The sequence below is a fragment of the Lepidochelys kempii genome, chromosome 7 (genome assembly GCF_965140285.1).
Source record: "Lepidochelys kempii isolate rLepKem1 chromosome 7, rLepKem1.hap1, whole genome shotgun sequence".
Taxonomy (NCBI): Eukaryota; Metazoa; Chordata; order Testudines; family Cheloniidae; genus Lepidochelys; species Lepidochelys kempii.
Window position 1 is genome coordinate 28,883,614 of NC_136386.1, and position 19,815 is coordinate 28,903,428.

At 40.4% G+C, this 19,815-nt stretch overlaps 1 protein-coding gene across 2 annotated transcripts in view; it reads left to right on the forward strand.

Moving 5' to 3' along the window:
- The window catches only part of BICD2 (BICD cargo adaptor 2), a 169,107-nt gene that overhangs the window by 78,420 nt on the left and 70,872 nt on the right, over window positions 1-19,815 (forward strand). For both annotated transcript variants that reach the window (XM_073351569.1, XM_073351568.1), the window contains exon 2: window positions 9,648-9,860. In XM_073351569.1, coding sequence (XP_073207670.1) covers window positions 9,648-9,860 — 213 coding nt within the window. The remainder of the gene's footprint in view (window positions 1-9,647; window positions 9,861-19,815) is intronic.

Consider the following 19,815-nt stretch of genomic DNA (forward strand, 5'->3'; position numbering starts at 1 on the left):
GGCTCTAACCCCAAACCCCAGCCATGCCAGTTAGTTTGGTTTGAAAGCACCACAGAATTTGGGTAAGAGGGTTTGTGTGTAGACAGGAGACGGATTGGGAGCAACACTCATGTAAGAAACCAGGCTAGCTCTACAAGTGAAGACATACGCAAGAGGCAGCCATTGTTACTGTTTGCACATAGAAAATTTGTGTACTTTGCTGAGATGGAAGCTTTTAAAGCCTTTATAAAAAGAAGGGTTTCAGAATAGCAGCTGTGTTAGTCTGTATTCGCAGAAGTAAAAGGAGTACTTGTGGCACCTTAGAGACTAACCAATTTATTTGAGCATAAGCTTTCGTGAGCTGGATTTCACCTCATCAGATTATCACTACAAAAGGAAAGGAGTACTTGTGGCACCTTAGAGACTAACCAATTTATTTGAGCATGAGCTTTCGTGAGCTACAGCTCACTTCATCGGATGCATGCCGTGGAAACTGCATCCGATGAAGTGAGCTGTAGCTCACGAAAGCTCATGCTCAAATAAATTTGTTAGTCTCTAAGGTGCCACAAGTCCTCCTTTTCTTTTTATAAAAAGAAGAATTCCCAGTAATACATCTAATGAAATCACAAACGTTCCTGCCTGTGTTTTTTTTTAATGAAAAAAGAGCAACTTTTAGTGCCCAAAAGTTCTTTAGTGCTCCCCACACCCACATCATGTTGTGTATTAGATGTTCCTTGTGCTATCCCTTAGATTATTGTTGAATGAACAGTTTAGGTGAGACAAAGTACCGGAAGACAAACCCAGGTGGTTCTTGTGTTTTCCAAAATGGTAATCTGCAATAATCAAAGTTTACTATATTGTAGTGATTAGTTACTACCTTTGTAAGTCACTTCAAAGGTGTTTGTCCCCTCATTTTTTAGTGCCTCAAAATAGTTTTGCAGTGTTTTGCTGACGCTAGCCTTTTCAGAATCACGATGGAATATTCATTGGAGAACTGAGGACCTGAGGCTCTTTCTCTTTCTGTACTTCTGCTTCTGATCATGTAGACACAGTAAAACGATAGCAGAGTGCTGGGTTTGATTTTTAAACAGCAATCAAAACCACTGTACACCTTTTCAAATCCCAGAAAAGCCTTGGGCTTTGCTTTGAGTTTTGAGCATTTTAGGGTCAGTTCTGGCCTATTGCACTGGCTGTTTTAATAGATGTGAGGTTCAGCGCATGAGATGGACAAATTGGTTTGAGTTTCCATGACTCTTCATGTTGTTCTATGCTTATGCTGAATGGATATGTCACTGACATGCAGAAACTGCTTTTTGTTAAAAAACCAGCTTGATAATCTTGACACTAACCTTCAAAGGGGGAATAGCTGCTTCCTATGATGTTTGTGTATGAGAATCATCCTTAGTATTGAGTCACCTTCCTGTCACACTGCGCTGTCAGGTACAAAAAAAACTTCACCTTTGCCAAGAGACTTAAGGTTTGATCCTTTCTTGTAAATACCCAGATGATTTTAGATCTTTGTTGATTAAAATACGAATGAAAGTTCACTTTGTATGAGTTCGTATTTTGGAAATTGTGTGCGATTTGTATAACATGTCATTCTTGGCATGGGTCCAGTTCATCCCATTACTGTACTAATTCCTTTTTCCGTTCTAATCTACTGTGGAGAGCTTTGAATTGGCCCAGTGACAACCTAAATCTGGATAATATTGTTGCATTTTATCTTTAAAGTTTTAAACTAATAGATGTCTCTCCTTCTTTTCATCAGTGAAGTTTCTGGAGCATTTTAAAGTATAATAGTGGTGTTTGGGGGGGGGGGGGGAGATAAAAAAAAGCTCTTTGAATCTACCTATATAAGTAATGTAGCCAAAGTGAAATTTTGTTTAACTGAAAGTTTCTAATCCTCACACACTATATGAACTACTGCCTCTCCTTCTCAAATCATCTTCACTTAATGATGACAATATAAAAGGCATTTGCTTTGAACCTGCATCTGCTCCCCTTGCCATCAATGGCAAAACTGCTCTTGAATTCAATGGGACCACAATCTGGCCCTATAACAGGAACACCCTAATGCAAGCTGGATCAACCAGACGCATATATTGGGGGGGAGGTGGGAATATATATGTATATATTTTTGCTTGGTGTAAAAAGAGCAGCATTGACATGAGCAAACATTTAAAGAAGAGAGACAATTTTATAGAAGATGTTATTTCAACTGGACAGTCACTTTCTGTATTGTATTTGCTATTGTTTCAGACATGTAGACTTGGAGAAGAGCTTATTTATTTAGGGCTTGGTCTAATTCCTACTGAAGTGCATGGAAAAACTGGTGTTGTTGTCTACAGTGGGAATTAAATCGTACTTGTACGGTTCGTCTTCTCCAATTTCTGTTAATGTCCGTGGCTTTCATCAGGAACTGGATTGGGCCCTTAACGCCATTTCTCTTTTTCAGTTTGACGCTGCAGTGAGGTACTAATTATGTATCAATCTGTGGCCATGCAAATGAACTGTCGGTTGCAAATTAAGCATTATGACTTTACTGCAGAATGAGCAGAAAGGGAAGATGGGCTGGGAAGGGAATGAAAGAGCCCTTAGTTTAAACAGAAATATCTCTAATTAGCAAATATTGCAAGGAAAATTATAGGAAGAAAATGTGAATTGCAAATTAGAGACAGGGCTCAAATCAAAACTCTAGCTCTGAATACGCTTGAATCTTGGTTCGTCTGACATCTAGATATGAATGTTCTGGCTCAGGCCCATCTCTGAGATAAATAGATTCAAGCAATAAGTTTAATAATAAGTTTGAAAGTTTTGATTTCCACTCCTCCGGCCACATGAAAGTCCTTCCTTAAAGAACAGCTCTGCTTTCACCTAGCCCTGCCAGCTATCTGAGATTTCAGAAGGTAGGATGTTCTTACTACCATGAATGAACTATGAAATGTGCTAGAGGAAGATAACTGTCCTAATAGTCCCTTGTGGGAATTCCTCCCCTGTTTCACAGACTTTCTCTCAAGTGGGAAAAGAGGAAGTTGAGAAAGAGGGGGACAGGTCATTCTCTGTTCCTGCCTGCTGCAGACTTTGGGTAACCTGTCTGAAGTCTCATCCTCTGCTTCCTTATCTGCAGAATAAGGATAACAGTATTACTTACCTACCTCAACTGGGTGTTGTGAGGCTGACTTCATTAATGGCTTTAAAGTACTTAAGATTCTTGGATGAAAGACACAATATAATGTTTTCACTAAAAGTGTTTCTTTATTATGATGTAGGTTTAGACTGCAGATGATAGGATTTTCTTTCTTGTGCTGTTACCAGTTGCTGTGTTCAGATCTATTGTATTCCATTGATTTGTGTTGTACTTATGTTTATCAAATCTGATAAAGTAATTCACCTTTATGGTCCATTATTATTAAGATGAAAGCATGAAAAGGCTCTGAACACCCTAAACTTGTAGGAGGTGTGGATCTGAATTTTGTGACTTGGATCCATCTCAGAACAAATCACAAGATTATTATTATTTTTTTTAAAGGTTGGGGGAGTTGAAAAGGAGAAGCTATATGCCTGAGAGATTTTTTGTTTGTAGCAATACATGCTGCTGATCATGGTGTTGAAAAGAGGCATCATGGGAGACTGGCTGGCTGTGTGATTCGCTTTCAAGCCTACTTTGCTCACACTTAAACAACACTTCATATTTTTAAAGCATTGGGCACCTGTTTCTCCACTGCCTGGCATCTAGCGTAGTCATTTTTCACCAACAAAATGTGGGTGTAAAATGCCAACACTGCCATGCCTGGAGAATTCTGACTGTGGTAGAATTTTACATTCCTTGTACTGGTGTAAAGAAATGGTAACCCAAAGCCTGGGGCTGGGCCGTAGAGGAGAACTCCTGCCCCCCACCCCGGGTTGCTCAGTGTTAAAACAAGAAGCCATTTTTACTGTCTCTCTTGTTCTGGGCTGCCTCCCGTAATATTAGTGCCACAAATGATACTGGAATAGATGCACCTGTACGGTAAATCCTGTGTTGCTCATTTCAACAAAATAGCTGCCACCAGCAGTGAGATCAAACATCAGCTGTTATTAAGCAAATTAAAATATCAAAGTCCTTTTTCCCTTCTGAACTTCTGTATTATTGGGTGCAGTAAAATGGCAATGGTTAATCTTTCAAAATGAGTTTAGCTAATTTTTAGTATTATGCTTTCAACTATTAGGAGAAAGGATGGTAACATTGGTAACTGTAATTTGATCTATTATTTTTTCAATCACTTCATATAAAATTCCGTGTGTGCCTTCAGTGTTTTATCCTTGAAATACAGCTAGTGTATGGTGGTCATGGTGGGAGACTCGAAAAGCCTAGTGGGACTAAATACCCACCACGCTTACTGATTGGTAGTGTGCTGCTTTCCTAGACTGCAGCTGGTTGATGATTTTCTCCTTGAGCCGGCAGGACAATAGCATTCAACCTCCTGGAGTTCAAATATGCATTCAAAGATGCAATCCGAAGGGTGCAGAACTGTAATAATTCAGGAAGTTTGCAATCATATGTGCAGAAGGAGTTTTGTTTCATGTGATATTATCCACAACCTCAGTTTCATGAGTAAAATGTTCCTTATTTGTAATGTAAGCTAGGAGGAAACAAACAGATTTGTCTGGGACAGAAGTATATGTGGATCTACAGTAAAATATCCTTCCATAATGAGGAACAGTTCAGAGGCTTACAGATGGCAACAAATAGTAGCACTGTACTGTATGGAAGTGCTTTGCTTATGTAGCTAGCAACACCTACATCTGGCTAAATAAGTAAAGAACACTTTTGACTCCTACTGATGACTTCATCCTGGAAAAGAAGACCAGTATGGTGAATAGGACAGGGGGAGGACAGGCCAGAGAGAGCTCTGGTAGTCCTTTTAATGTTGGTATCTTCCAGAATTTACAAAGTCACCATCCACCAAAACCTGTATGGATTTTGGTAGCTTCCTAGACTAACATGCAGGAAAAAGTGTGTGTCTCTTTCTCTGTGTATAAATTAATACATATCTCACACACACAAACTGAGTGAAAAGAACATTATTAAGGTTGCAAACTCAAGCACACAAAAGTTAGGCAACAGCAGTATTAAAGTTGGCTGGGGCAACCTTAACTTGTGTGTATGCATTATGATCTCTTTAATTGCATGACCACATAGTAGTCACAGACCTTCGATTGCGAATTATCCAGTCAGGGTTGCATTTTAGTGACACTTAAAAACGCTCTTCTACAACGATCCCTTTATAACTGGCCTCCTTCTTCTTCTTGGCTACTGCCACACTAGAGAGTTTTACAGCGGCGCAGCTGCAAGCTCTGCTAATGTAGCCACTCTAAGCCGATGGGAGAGCGCTCTCCCTTCGGCTTAACTGCTCCAGCCCCCGCGAGCGGCGGTAGCTGTAGCCTAGATATACATAGCAGTATCCACACCAGCACTTATATCAATGTAACTGATGTCGCTCGGGGGTGGGAGGAGGTGATTTATTCAGCCCCCCGAGCAACATAAGCTGTAGCGTAGCTATGCCTGATGATATTTCTTTGTGCAGTGAGCACTTAGATGTTTGCCTCCACTTTTTCTTAAAAGCCTCGGGAAATGCTGGTATTTGAAGCTTGTTAATCACAGCACAATAACCAGGTCATTTAGTAGGTGAAAGAAAAATGAGCGTTCGGTAGAGGAGTAAGAGAAGCATTACTTAATCAACTCTGAATTCTCCCCATCCCCCCCAATGGTTCTTGCATCTAAATAGCAAAGAAAGTAAAAGGAGGCCGTGAACACCACTGGTTTTAATGATGCTTTAATGTTCATGGGTTTCATGCACGTTACTAAAACCTGTTTTTCTCATAACGTAGGATTTTTAAGACAGACCTGGCCCGTAGCCATGGATGGTAATTACATTTTATGGACATCTGGGTTAAAATAAAATTTTCCCATTCCACACAGCCTATTGCAGTTAGTTGTAACATGAACATATGGGATCCCCACTCTTAAGTAGAAGAGAGGCATAGTGAGACATGATTAAAAATGGGAGAACTCTGTGTTTTTTTTTCTTTTGGCATTTTTAGTATTAGAGAAAGTTACCAGGCTGACAGCTTTGTGAGTAAAGGCTTCTGGTATATAGTAAGTGTATGTAATTAGTGTATCTTGGATAGTATCAGTGTGTGTTTACCACAGTGCCCTGCCTCAACCTTATTTGGGTGGACCACACACTGGAGTTTAGAAAGTAGTTAGGTCTCCTTACCCATATAACCTTTGATTCCTGCTCAAATCACCAATAAGGGGCTCTGTTGTGATGGTTGGCTTTGTGATGGGGTTATCTATTCACTGTATGGAAACCAGTAACCTCCTTCAAACAGGACATCCCACATCCATTGGATAGTATGGACTGTTAAGTCTTTTAGGCCTTTATCTTGCAATGTGATGCATGTGGGTCTTCACTGGGACTTGGCACAGGATAAATTGTGGGACTGGGACCTTAGTCACTGTTGACTTCAGTCACAATTCTGCAGTCAGTCCATGTGAGCAGATTTTATTTATTTGTCGCAATTTATAACAACATATTTCATGATGCTGCGGAATTAAGGGAAGGCTCAGAGAGCGCTCTCAGAATAATCAGGGGAATGGGAAAACTTATATGAAGAGAGATTGAAAAGATTGGGATAGTTTACCTTGGAAAGGAGATGAACAAGAGTAAAAATGAGAGGTATATAAAATAACAAAGGTTCCAAGAAGATAGATCAGGAGCTTCTGTTCTCTCTATCTTATAACACAAGAACAAAGGGACAGTCAATGACATTAAAAAAATGGCAAATTTGAACTTATTAAATGGAAAGATATTTTCACACAATGTGCGATTAAACTGTGGAACTCATTGCCACAGGACACCATCATAAACAAATCAAGATTCTAAAAGAGATGGTATATGTTATGTGGATAACAAGAATATCCAGAGTTATAATCATGAATGACAATATACATTTTGGAAGAGCTATTAAGCCTCATGCTTCAGGGTTTAAACCAATCTCCCAACTACTAGAGATTAGGAGGTTTTCTTCCACCTTCCTCTGAAGTATCTGGTCCTGGCAACTGTTGGAGACAGACTACTGGACTAAAAGGACCACTGGTCTGATCCAGTATGGCAATTGCTATGTTCCTATGATCTTGGCCTTAGGTTGTATTTGCACCAGTGATGTGATGATGAAATACTTGATTGCTGATATGTGAGAGTCATTAACTCCTACAAGAAATCCTCAACTTGACACCTGTGACCAAAGGATTAAATGTAAACTAGCCATTGCTCTCAAGAATTTCTCTGTAGGTAATTTACTAAATGACTTGTTTTAATTTTGCTTAGACTTTTCTGATCACATAGTAAAAAAAAGGGCTTAATTTGTTGTAACCTGCTCAGTGTTAGCAGTCTACCGGTAAGAAAAGCCTACCATATTGAAAACAGTTGATTTTACTGTATAAGTGGATGTCAGATCCTCTGTCTCTATATTATAGACTTCAAATAAATGCAGGTCCATAACAGACTGATTTTAATTCTTGGGGAAAAAATGTCAGTGTGTGGAGGAGAAGCAGCTTATATATATATATATTTTTTGTCATCCCTTTGACACTTATGGAGATCTGAGGTATTAGGCTTTTAAGCTGCTTTGTACAGTTGAAACTCATTTGACAAGGACTTGCACAGATGGTGCTTTACTTTCTGTCAGAAATGTGACGCTTTTTAATTTCCCTCGGGTTGGCTGAGTGAATTTGGCCAGTATTTCCTCCCTGGATATATGTCAGGTGTTCTCTGATTTGCTTATCTGAAATCGAATTCACTCTGATAAGAGCAGTAAGTGGGTGCCTTTAACACTGGACAGGGCAGACATTATCAAGCATCTGTTTCAGCCCTGATGTATTCAATAAGTACTATATCAGTAAATGCTTCCTCTCTAATATGCAGAAGAATGAAATGCTGAAACTTACTTATATATATTGGAAGCAAATTTCCTTTTGTGATGATGGGATACATTCGAAGAGCGGAGGAAAAAAATGGAAAAAATTTACAGTTGACTAGACAAGGAGTTTCCTTTGGAAAGGAGATGTTAGTTTGTCATTGATTTGGCTTAAAGCATCATAATAATATTAGCTGTGAAAAACCTGCCATACGGAGACAGGCACCCTGAAAACTGCTGACACCTGGAAGACCCAAATTCGTCTCGGAATGGACTGGGGCAGAAACACGTACAGTTGTTTAAAGATAGCATTCATTAATCTCATTGACTCCAGTCCATCTGTCAGGCAGATTGTTACCAGTATATACCTACTTAAATTATTAAGAAACCCTTTGCTTTATAATGTGTTTTAGTGAAAGCAATTGCCTGGGTTCTAAAAACAGGTTCTGCCATCTGATGCTCATTGAGTCTATAAGACCTATATGCTTACATCTCAAAGGAGAATTTTGCTGCGAGATGCTTTTCTCATCACAAATGAAAACCAGGAAACAGAACAGCCTGTTAGCATAAAATCTGTTTTCCACTATTCATTCAATCTTCACAGCCCTGGACCTGACCACTTACACTGTATACCATGCCTTAGGGGGAAAGGCAAGGGAGGGGGGATAAAAGTACTGTATCTGATCATCACACAGAGATATCTTGTCCAGTTGGAGACTAAGGTCTTGATTCAGGAAAGCACTTGAAAACATGATTAAATGCCATTAGTCAATGAGATGTAAGCATGTGCTTAATTTTAAGCATGTGCATAATCCTATCAAGTGTTTTGCTGAATTGGGACCCTGAGTCCTGATCCACATCACAAATATGGGTAGCGTTGGCAAGAGGATTTGACATAAAAGCTGGATACACTGCAATGTTTGTTTTAAAGATCCATCTTCAGAGCTAGAAGTTGAACCAGGAAATAAAATCACTTTGTTGTGGCAACAGCAAATTAAGAACTGGTCCACTATCTCCCTGTTTTGAGTACCTGTGCTCATGCTGTATGAAGACAGTAGATTTTACTAATATATATGGCATTCAAAAGGAGGTCCTTCATTAGTATCGTGAGCCATTGTTTGATATTGCCCATTTTAACAGTTATCCCATCCAGATTTTAAAGGAACATTGGTTGTTTTCCCTTGTGTACAAAGTTTATTTATTGGCCTAGCATGTAGACTAAAACGGCGGTCACAAAAATGATGAGTAAGCTATCAACACTGGAATTTCAAACAGTATGAAATATAGTAGATAGTCTCTCAGGTATGTGAATGTATCCAAGGTTCTATATGTGTATTTGTTTATGCATCATGAATAAGTCACTCGGAACACCACTGGGGCCCTATCCTGCTATTTTCAGGGGCCTTGCTTGGGCAAAATGGCTTCTAATTACAGAGTCAGGTCATTATCCGCATACAGCCAGAGCCTCAGCTGGTGTACATTAGTGTAGCTCCTTTGAAGTCAATGCAGCTAAGCTGGTTTGCCCCAGTTAACGATCTGCGCTGTAATGGATAGATTGAAGTGCAAGAAAAGATTATTTAATTGTTTATTTTGAAGTTCTGAAATGTGGAAAAGTTTGTTTGGGAACTATTGAAATGGAAGTAATTTTTATGCAAAGGTCGATGTGTTTATTAATCAAAGATATCATTTTTTTCTGACCATCCTAGGCTTTTGGGCAGGCTCATACCAACCACAAGAAGGTAGCAGCAGATGGAGAGAGCAGGGAGGAGACCTTGATTCAGGAGTCTGCTACCAAAGAAGAGTACTACATGAAAAAAGTAATGGAGCTGCAGACTGAGCTAAAGCAGCTGAGGAATGTCCTTGCCAATACCCAGTCTGAAAATGAACGCCTTAATTCTGTTGCACAGGAACTGAAAGAGGTAAGGGCGAATGGATGCTGTGCATCATAGCATGAATTGTGAGAACACTTTGTTTCTCCCATTGTGAAATCAGTGTTCTACTTCATACCTGTGAAGTCATCCTGGGTCAGTATTCCGTGTATTTACCCCGCAGCCAGTAGGACAGGGTGTTGCTCTTGGGAGTGTAAGAAAGCACTGTATCAGCTAAGAAACAGGAAAATTGCTTAGCTCAGGCAGAAAGAATATCCTGACTCAGTTCTGTCTTGGCTTGCACCCTGGTAGCAACTTCTACAGTGAAATCAATGGGGTTGGATCAATATGTGAGATGGGATAGAATTTGGCCCTTTTATTTATATAGTAAACTTAGAACTTCCTGCAGCCTAACTTGAAAAGACACACATGCATGGGATAAAAACCTTGAACTTAGTTACTGTCAAGGTCCTAATATGATTTCTTTGTGTTATAGTTATAAGTTTGTATTTATCTCATGGTAACAGACTGCTTTTCAAAGGTCAGTTAAATTGCTGTTGCAAGAGATCTGACCCTTTTATTTCAGTGCTGATCATAATATTCCTTTAGTGTTATGGCTGCACAATATTAATAGTGCTGGGCTATCTGGAGAGAGAAAATAGAGACGTATAACTGATTAAACAAACAATTCCATTATTTATGAACTCTTATACTTCAAATAAAAACAAAATCATACAGGTATGGAGGGAGGTGAAACCGGTAACATTTTGAGTATAAAGTTCACAGACGTCAAACAATTCCTTAAATTTAGATAGGATAAAAAAAGTCTAAAAGCGATAAATTGCAGGGAAGTTATTTCATAATTGTTTATTATGAGACTTCTTGCACCTGCCTTTGAATCCTTGGATACTGGACTGTTGGGGTAGTTCTCTATAGGTTAATTATCTGATACCACTGGTATATATTTCACATTGCTAAGTGACTTACAGAGGCGCCTGGTTTAGTTTTCTTTCTCTTCTCTGTAATTGAATGGCATATACATGGAAAATACATGGTAGGAGAAATTCTGCAGAAGTGGGAAATCTTAAATTGAGTCCTTCTGGAAAATTCAATTATTTCAGCACAGTAGAATAGAATCAGTCAATACCTAGCCTTTTAAGTATAACAGCATGGGGATTTGCAGCATGAATTACTACAAGTTATTGAGTAGGAATAATCTAACTCTCTTCTATCGCTGATCCTGTGCCATGATCGCAGGACTATAAAGCTGGAGTCCAGCCATGCTAATATGCTCAGGCAACATGAGCATATGAACCAGTCTCTGCAAGCACATGCAAAGCTATCATGTATTTATTTACTACTATTAAGAACAGTTTAAATTCTTTCCCGTTCCTTTCTCTTTCCCCTGTCATATCCCCCACTCCCACCGCCAGGGCTTTGTGCACTTAATGAAATTCCAAATGTTCCTTAAAATGTGCTGATAGGCAGATTACAATCCAAAATCAACGAGTCACCAGCTGCAGTTGATGTTTTTTGTGCTGTCATGCTGAAACAACTCTGCCTGATTTGCTTGGAGGCATCATGTTGATTAATAAAATGTTGTCATGCTTGCATTAGGACAGGCTGTTTAGCTTGATTCAGGTCCATCCCTCCCCCAGTACACACATGCTGTTTGCATGAGATGGAAACTTTTTTTTGTAGATTTGTGCTGAGAGAGCTGAGCAGCTGTAAAGAGGGAAACAGTGACATCAGATCACTCATGGGAACTCAGGGAGATTCTTCCTCTGTTTAAAAAAGGAAGTTGGAAGTTTGAAGTTTTCTGTGTTTTGGAGTGGGGAAAATCTGCTGAATTTCTTCACCTTCTACATCTGACTAGAAATCAGCTGTGAGAATAATGTAAAGAATTTAATTTCATGTTTGACTATAAATTTTAAATGGATCTATTAAACTCCGAGGAATCCTGCATTTAAAAAAATGTTCGAAGTTTGAGAAACCATGTATTTTGCTATAGTGTGTGTGTGTGTGTGTGTGTGTGTGTGTGTGTGTGTATTCTAAAATTTAGACTCCTGCTGATGAGTTTGAGTACTTAAGAATAATGCTGCTTTAGAAAGAGTGGTTGTATGTCATTTCCTCTCTGTCATCTCATTGCTTTTCTCTTTTTCCCATTTAAGTCCCAGCTGTTTCTTCTGCTAGGAAAAAAATAACAGAAGGCCTTTAATGTTAAAGTGAAAACATCTGGGTCAGCTGGCTAATATATTTTAGGATCCATCCACCCCCCACCCCTGTGAAGGTGCTTGCTTCTGCACCACATTTAAATTTAAACTATCCTGTAATTACCATTAATAGCTCTAATGTTGCGGCAGCGTTAACAGTGTTGTTGTAGCTATCACAAGTTCTCCAGTCTATTTGGAGCCAAGTCAAAATGCAGCAAATATCTAACCTAGACTCACCATTTTCCAAAGCAGTGGGTCAAGAAGTGGCAAAACTTCAAACAATTCCTGTTTCGTCATCATCATCTTCAGTGGGTTGAATAGCTAAATCGTTTAGCTACTTGGTTGAGTGTAACTGGGAAGAGACATACAGGCTTCTCTTTCTATAAAGATTTATGGATACAGTACATATAAGTGAGTTTATTCAAAGCCATTATAGGGGAGAATTGGAGGAGATTATGCAACAGCAGTTGTTGATTGGTGAGGAAAGTCTCCCCACTCCATTCACCATGCAGGCATGGACAGCCCTAGATTTGCGTAGAAAGACAGACACCAGACCATAGTCCAAAAAAAGACTCCATTCCCTGTGAATTATCCTCTCAACAGCAACATAGATGGCATGGGGTATGGCTAACTGGTCAATGACTGTACAGACAGATCCATTGGCTAACATCCACTGTGGAGGAGAACTATCCAGGTCACAGACACTACTGCAATTTGCCCCTCTCCCCCTATCACCTGTCAGAGTCCCTGTGCAGGATTTGGCCCATTCAGTGTGTATGTTTGGGAAGTTCTGTTTTACTACTATTAGACAGATTTCTTCAAAAGGTACGGGCTGGCTCCTGAGATCTCTAATGGAACAGAGCGCTGTTCGCCTCCTCTCTGTTCATTTCAGATCCGGTCCAGGCTGGTAGTGACTTGTCACCTGATGAAGGAGGGTGTTTTGTCAACGAGATCTGAGGTGGCTTCAGTCCATTTCCTAGTGGCGTATAGCAAAACTGTCCCGAAGTCGAGAATTTGATGGATGAGGAGACTGAATCCCAGTCTCATTTTTAGAAGTGATATATTTGGCATGGTTGGTGTGGGAAGCTAGCACTACCCATGCAGTGACCTATTGTGTGGATATAGGCCTTCAGTTTCCATGCTTGTCAACCTGGTATCCTTTTTTTTTTTAATCTCAACATAAAAGAAAGATCAGTCTATCCTCAATAATAGAACAGGGAAGTGGTTGTACTGAGACTGATTAGCAGCTCATCTGGAGTTATATTGGACAATATTAGTGGTCATGTAATGTAGCAGGATGTGGTTGACATTGGATGCCTAAAATAATTAATAGATTCCAAGGCAAGAATAGACCATTGTGATCATCTAGTCTGACCTCCTGTGTAACACAGGCCATAGAACTTCACCAAAATAATTCGCAAAACATATCTTTAAGAAAAACATCCAATATTGATTTTAAAATTGTCAGCAATGGAGAATCCATCATGACTGTGGTAAGTTGTTCCAATGGTTAATTCCTTTCATTGTTAAAAATGTATACTTTATTTTCAGTCTAAAGAGCTAGAACAAACATCTACCTCATGCTGTTGTCACCATCAGAAACTGTGTCCGAAAGGGGATGTGCAATAAAACTGTCTTCTCATAAGCACTCATGTGGAGGTGATCAGTGTTTTGCTAAGGAAAAAATGACCTCTGGTACACCTGAAGTTGCTGGAGTAGATCCAAGTGCTTTTGACCGTTTTCCGTTGAATCATCTAGTTCAGTCCTGTTGAGACAGGTTGACAGGGTGGTTACCAGATGTGAGTTCAAGTGCTGCCATTAGCTAGCTCAGCAGCTCTTGTGCCCTGGAGGAGTCATTGAAGGGACCCCTCCTGAACAATTAGTAATTACCACTCCCTTTTCTCTTCTTTCATCTCTTCTGCATTTTAGCAGTAGGATTGCAAAGCGGATTATTCCAACCCTCAATGTTAGCCACGTACAGTAGATAGGAGCCAAAAAATAATTGAGCGGTGCTTTCCCAGAAGAGCATGGAAAGTGGAAAGATGCCTCCGTTATATAAACCGAAGAAGAAAATATATCTCAGAACAATTGTCTGTATTGTTTCAGTATCTGGGTTTAAAAAAAAAATCAAACTATTTAAGTACTAGGCAGGCTAAAATGACATGGCTCTATATAATCTGCAGAAAATTATGATTGAAAAACAAAACTCTCTTATTCATGGTTATCAGGAAGGTATGGACAAGCGTCATTCCTCTAAAACCATAAAGTGGCAGTTATTTTCCTAAGGAAGCTTTTTGTGTTGCTTTGTTCTGTATTATCAGTCATCTTCGCTTGGCTGCGCTATGTAGAGAAAATGCATGTCAAACCGCAGGATAATTTACAAAATGCAGTTTCCTGATTCTGTTACCTGCAGGGATTTCTCCCTTTGCTTCCCCAATCCCACCTAGTTTTTGTTTACTTTTTTTTTTTTTTTTGCATGGTTAATGCTGACAGTTTTTTTTTTCCCCCCTCCCAAAAGTATTGTCCTGTGGGAGGAGTCACAGAGTTTTATAAAAGTATATTTGCAGAGGGGCAACATTTTGTACATGACAGTTTTGTTTATTTCCTAAGACCAACCCTTTCTCCTATGGGGACAAAGAAACCGAGGAGGCGAAGTAGGGTAGCAGGTTAATGTTGTATTAAGGAATTAGCCCATTCACTGCACTTAGTGCCCTTTTCTCTTCCACATAAGTATCCAGTGCTACATCAGCCCTGTACTGATGGGCAAGCTTTCTGACTTCAACTCACACTCGAGGAAGCAATTCCCTTTGGTGACTTCTGCCATGCCCAGCTAGGCTGCACACTAACTCCTCCTGTTGACAGTATTTATGTACTGTCTGCAGCCTAGACGTCTGCCTTTTTTAAGGGTAGAGAGATGTTCTGAAGGCGCTCTCTCTGGGCCTGCTTACCAGGCAGGATTTTTTTTTTCTCCCTCTTTCTAAGCAGCATTTCCAACAGGGAGAGGGCACTAGCCTAAGGCAGGAGCAGCATTTGCTCAGTGCCAGCAGCATTTGCAGTGTGATCCAGCACTCGGATCCTCTCCTTTTTAGCAGCAGGAGTCTGCAGCGTCTACCCCAGCCAACAGCGGAGCTAGAAAAAGTCATGTAGAGGGCTTTCAGGTCAGTGTGCTGAAGCAGGATTTTTCCTCCTGTTGCTTTTACCATTTGAACTGGAGCATGGCTTCAGGCACAAAGGCCTGGGGCAGTCAGAGGAAAGGGAATGCCCAAGGTTGGGGAACCCTCCCAGACAGCTGCTGTGGCAAAACATCTCAACAGGGAGGGCAAAAGCCCCTGTGCTTGGGTTTCTCAAAATGTTGCCTCTCTTGATCACTCTCCCCTTAGGCAGTGGTTCTCAAAGCCAGTCCGCTGCTTGTTCAGGGTAAGCTCCTGGCGGGGCTGGCCGGTTTGTTAACCTGTCGCGTCAGCCAGTTCGGCCGATCACGGTTCCCACTGGCCGCGGTTCGCCACTCTAGGCCAATGGGGGCTGCAGAAAGCGGCATGGGCTGAGGGATGTGCCGCCCTTCCCGCAGCCTCCATTGGCCTGGAGCGGCGAACCGCAGCCAGCGGGAGCTGTGATCGGCCGAACCTGCGGACGAGGCAGGTTAACAAACTGGCCCGGCCCGCCAGGGGCTTACCCTGAACAAGTGACAGACCGGCTTTGAGAACCACTGCCCTAAGGGATCAGCCAAGGGTTTGCTTCCTGTGGGCAGCACTGGCTCTTTCACCTAGCCCAGATACCCCAGACTAAGTCAGGCAACCCCTCAGGGTCAGAAGCTTCAGGTTTGCCCTGGGCCCTCATAGAAGTGCGATATCCTGGCCCCACTCCCCACATAAGGCTCCCAATAGGCCCAGCTCACATAGGTGCCTGGCAGTGGTCTTGGGTTCTTTAGTTACTTGAGCCCTAGAGGTGACAGCATCACCCATTCAAGATCAGTTTCCTGGGTTTTGAGTCTTGACATTAAAATACAGAACTGGAGATGGGAAAGATGTTGCTGAAAAGCACAGAGCCTGCTGTGTTCATAGCAGTTTGTCTGTGTTTTGATTTCTAGCAAGTGTGTATTTTTAGGTGCCAACACTGTCACCATGGTAGCTCATTAAGCTGGCTATTAGACTCAAAGCGCCCGTCTGCCTATAGCAGCACTGTCTGGTGCTCTTCTCTAAGTACACAGTAGGGCAATTGTTCAAGTCCTCCAAGTTCCCATAAGCACTTGCCGTAGCATCATAAGTAATGGGAAGAGTATTCCCAAAGTCATGGGTGCACTTCTCTTTCCCAGTAGGATTTATAGCTAAAATGCTGATTAGTCCTTTGTGTATTGTTATCCTCTGTTTTTCCCCTCTCAAATAAACTGGTAAACTATTTACCTAATTCAGCTAGGTCTCTTTAATTTAGTATTGTTTGAGGTTTTTTTCTTTTTTAAAAAAAATACACAAAAAATCCAAGTTGAGATAGTACTTCTATTCAGATGCACCTGCCAGGAAACTGAAAATAAAGGCCTCAACTTGCCAATTTGCAACACAATGAGGTGAGGTAAGGATGAAGATATTGTTAGTCATATAGCATCATAAATTTGCGTGCACACACTGCAGTCAGGCAGATGGAGTAAGCCTCATTCCCTAGCCTGAAGATTTTATAATCAAAATAAAATAGACAAGACAGGACGTGGGAAAACAGTTCATGTAAGGGGTGGGGAAGAAAGATTTATGAGAACAAAGTAGAAAGTCCTGGAAGAGACTTATAGGAGGAAAGAGGGGTTGCTTAATGATAAATAGAATATAGAAGAGTAGGTGTGAAGCTGGGGCCTGGTCTATACCTAAAAATTTGATCGATCTAGCTACGTCACTGCAGGCTGTGAAAAATTTCCTGCCCTGTGCAACATAGTTAGGTCAACCTAACCCCCACTGTAGATACCACGAGCTACCATGTCTTGGAGAGGTGGATTAAGTCTGGTGACGGAAAAACCCTTGCCATCGATGTAGCACAACAGCGGCATAGCTGCAGCGCTGTAGCTGGGCCGTTGTAATGTAGACATGGCCTAAGTTTTAGAAAAGGTTGAAAGAAGCAAAAAGGAGAAAGGAAATAGTGGTGCATGAAGAGCAAAAGAGAGAGATCGTATCAGAGATGTAAATGAGAGTGAGAATGAGGCATCTGTTTCTGAGCTCCTGACATACAGGAGACCAGTGAAGGATTTCATGAAGGAAGGTGACGTGATCAGAGCAGTGGGAAACAGAGACAGCTTTAGCAACAGCATTTTGGAGAAATGTGTGTGGGAAGAGGTTGCAGGTGGATAAGAGGTGAAGAACAGTGGAGTTGTCAGTGTTGGTTGTGGAACAAAAGGACTGACCTGCATAGTTAAGTTTGATACAGAAATGTAGTAAATGGGTCAAGTAGAAAACAGGTTTGGAGAGAGTGAGTTGAAGATTCTAGCAAGACACCTAGGAGACCAGAAACAGTTGAAGGTACAAGAGGGAAAAGGGTGTGAGCTGAGAGGTAAATTTGTCATTGGCGTAGAGGCTGAGGCTGTGGGAGCAGAGGTAGCCACCTAAAGAGGGAATGTAGATGAATAAGAGGAGGGGATGAAGGGTGGAAAAGAGAGGGGGAAAAAAGACCATTACAGAGATGCTAAAGGAGCAGTCAGAGGCTGTCTCTTCACTACCAAATTTAGTGTGGTGCTTGTTGTTTGTTTTTGGTTTTTTGACTGTTGGTATAAACAAGGCTCAAGTGTTATTTATGCCTTTATTTTCTTTATATTCTTTGTCTTTTATACAGTGCCTGAGCCACACTAAAACTTATACCAGGGCTCAAAAATGGGTAGTCCAGACACAGCCAGAGGGAGATGAAAATCAGGAGAGTAAAGGTTAGCAGAAGCAATAATGGAGAAAGTGAAGGAGAGAGTGGACTAAGTATATTATAGAGCTGGTCAAAAATACAGTAAAACACTTCATAATTCATTTATTTAAACGTTTTGAAAATTTTGTGGTTTTTAGATACTATTTCTTGAAAATAAACAAACAAAAAAATCTCAACCCTCTCCACAGCTGGGCAGCTCCCGACCCTCTTCCTGATATATTAATGAAATAGCCAAATTTGAAAAATTTGTTTGGCAGAGTCAGCAGATGTAGCTGTCTTTATTTTCTTTAGATTGCTGTCCTGAGCTGAATATGACGTGTGAAAGCACAAAGTTACAGTTTCTCAAGTAACTTTGCTCTTAGAGGCTCTGATTATTTTTCAGGGTTGAATTCAGTTTCCCCTCTTCTTCTTTTTTTTTTTTTTTTTGTTTTCCTCCTTGTGGGGAGGGTTTGATATCTCACATCACTCATTTCCATTTTCATGCTTCCTAGGGGGAGAAAACGCTTTTAAAGAAGTTACATTTATATATTGCTTTTCATTCCAAAAGTTTCCAAAATGTGTTAGAAAGCATGCATGTATCTCACCACTGTGAAATGCACCCTCTGAAGGGGAGGGGCAGCATACATCTGACACACAGCACTTTGCACAACAGTTTGGGGAGGTAGAGAAGATGCCATGGCAAACACCAATTTCAGGAAAAACACATTTGGATCCTTAATACCCTCACAAAATAGACTTGATTCCCTCTGGAATTCATACCTGTGGGACTAGAGAGGGCCTAAAAATTCAAACAAAATACTCTAGCAAGTGGACACATAGTATTTTAATGTGAAATTTTTTTTCAATTTATTGAAGAAAGCATTATTTATTTATGGTTTAGAAGAAAGCCTATTGAGACGATGCAGTTTTTTAAATCATTAATGGAGCTTGAAACTGACTATTCAAAGCTCTATTTGGCTGAAAGCTTTTGTTTGTGGACTAACAAGACTCTTTCATAAAAGCATACCAAAGACAGGTCGATTTCCCAAAGGAACCAAGCCTATCAAATGTGATCTGCAAGACTGGATTCCTTATCACCCCAACATATTGAAAGAATTAGAAGAGTCACAGTGTGAATTTTTTCTTTCTTTTTTTTCTCTCTCTCTCTCTTCCCCCACCCTCCATTGACTCTAGAGCACTGGAAGGGATGTCTGGGTAAATTGGCAGAGTAATTGCCTGTCTTTTGTTCATTACAGGAAGTTCAAATATGGTGATAACCGTATGATACAGGCACGCTGCTGGGTACTGTCTCAGCATATTGCATATGGTTACAGATGGCAGCTGTTTTTTTCCCACCTTTTATCTTCATTGGAGTTGATTTTACACTGACAACTTCCCCTTTTTTTGATAACGATGAGAATTTTTTATTTTTACAATGGGGAAGTAGCATATATCATTTGTAGCCCTTTGAGAAATAATATAAAATCCATTTCAAAGAAGATGAATTGTCATGGAAATTCAATTGATTTGCTTTGCATGTATTTCAAGAGGCATCTGCTCCTGATTTCTCCATTGTTGTTGTGCACTGATATATTCAGGGGAAAGATGTTAACAACAGCATTTCTCTTCCTGTAATGGCTGCATCCCAAAGAGTCAGAATTTTGAAAAATAAATTGATGCTGGAAATTCAAAGAGATGCACGTGTTACTCTTTAACTGTACTGTATATTTTCAAATTCCAGGTTTAAAGTAACTCGTCAGTGCAGAAATTTTTGCCATGATATTTATTAATCTATTGTTTTTTATGTAATAAGAGTCTCAAAGGTTCAGTTAGTGGTAAGATTCCAAGGTGAATTGGGAATTGCGCCCCTTTTAAATAAGCTGGTATGTGACCATTGGTGGTGCTGCACTGCAAGGAACATAACGCTT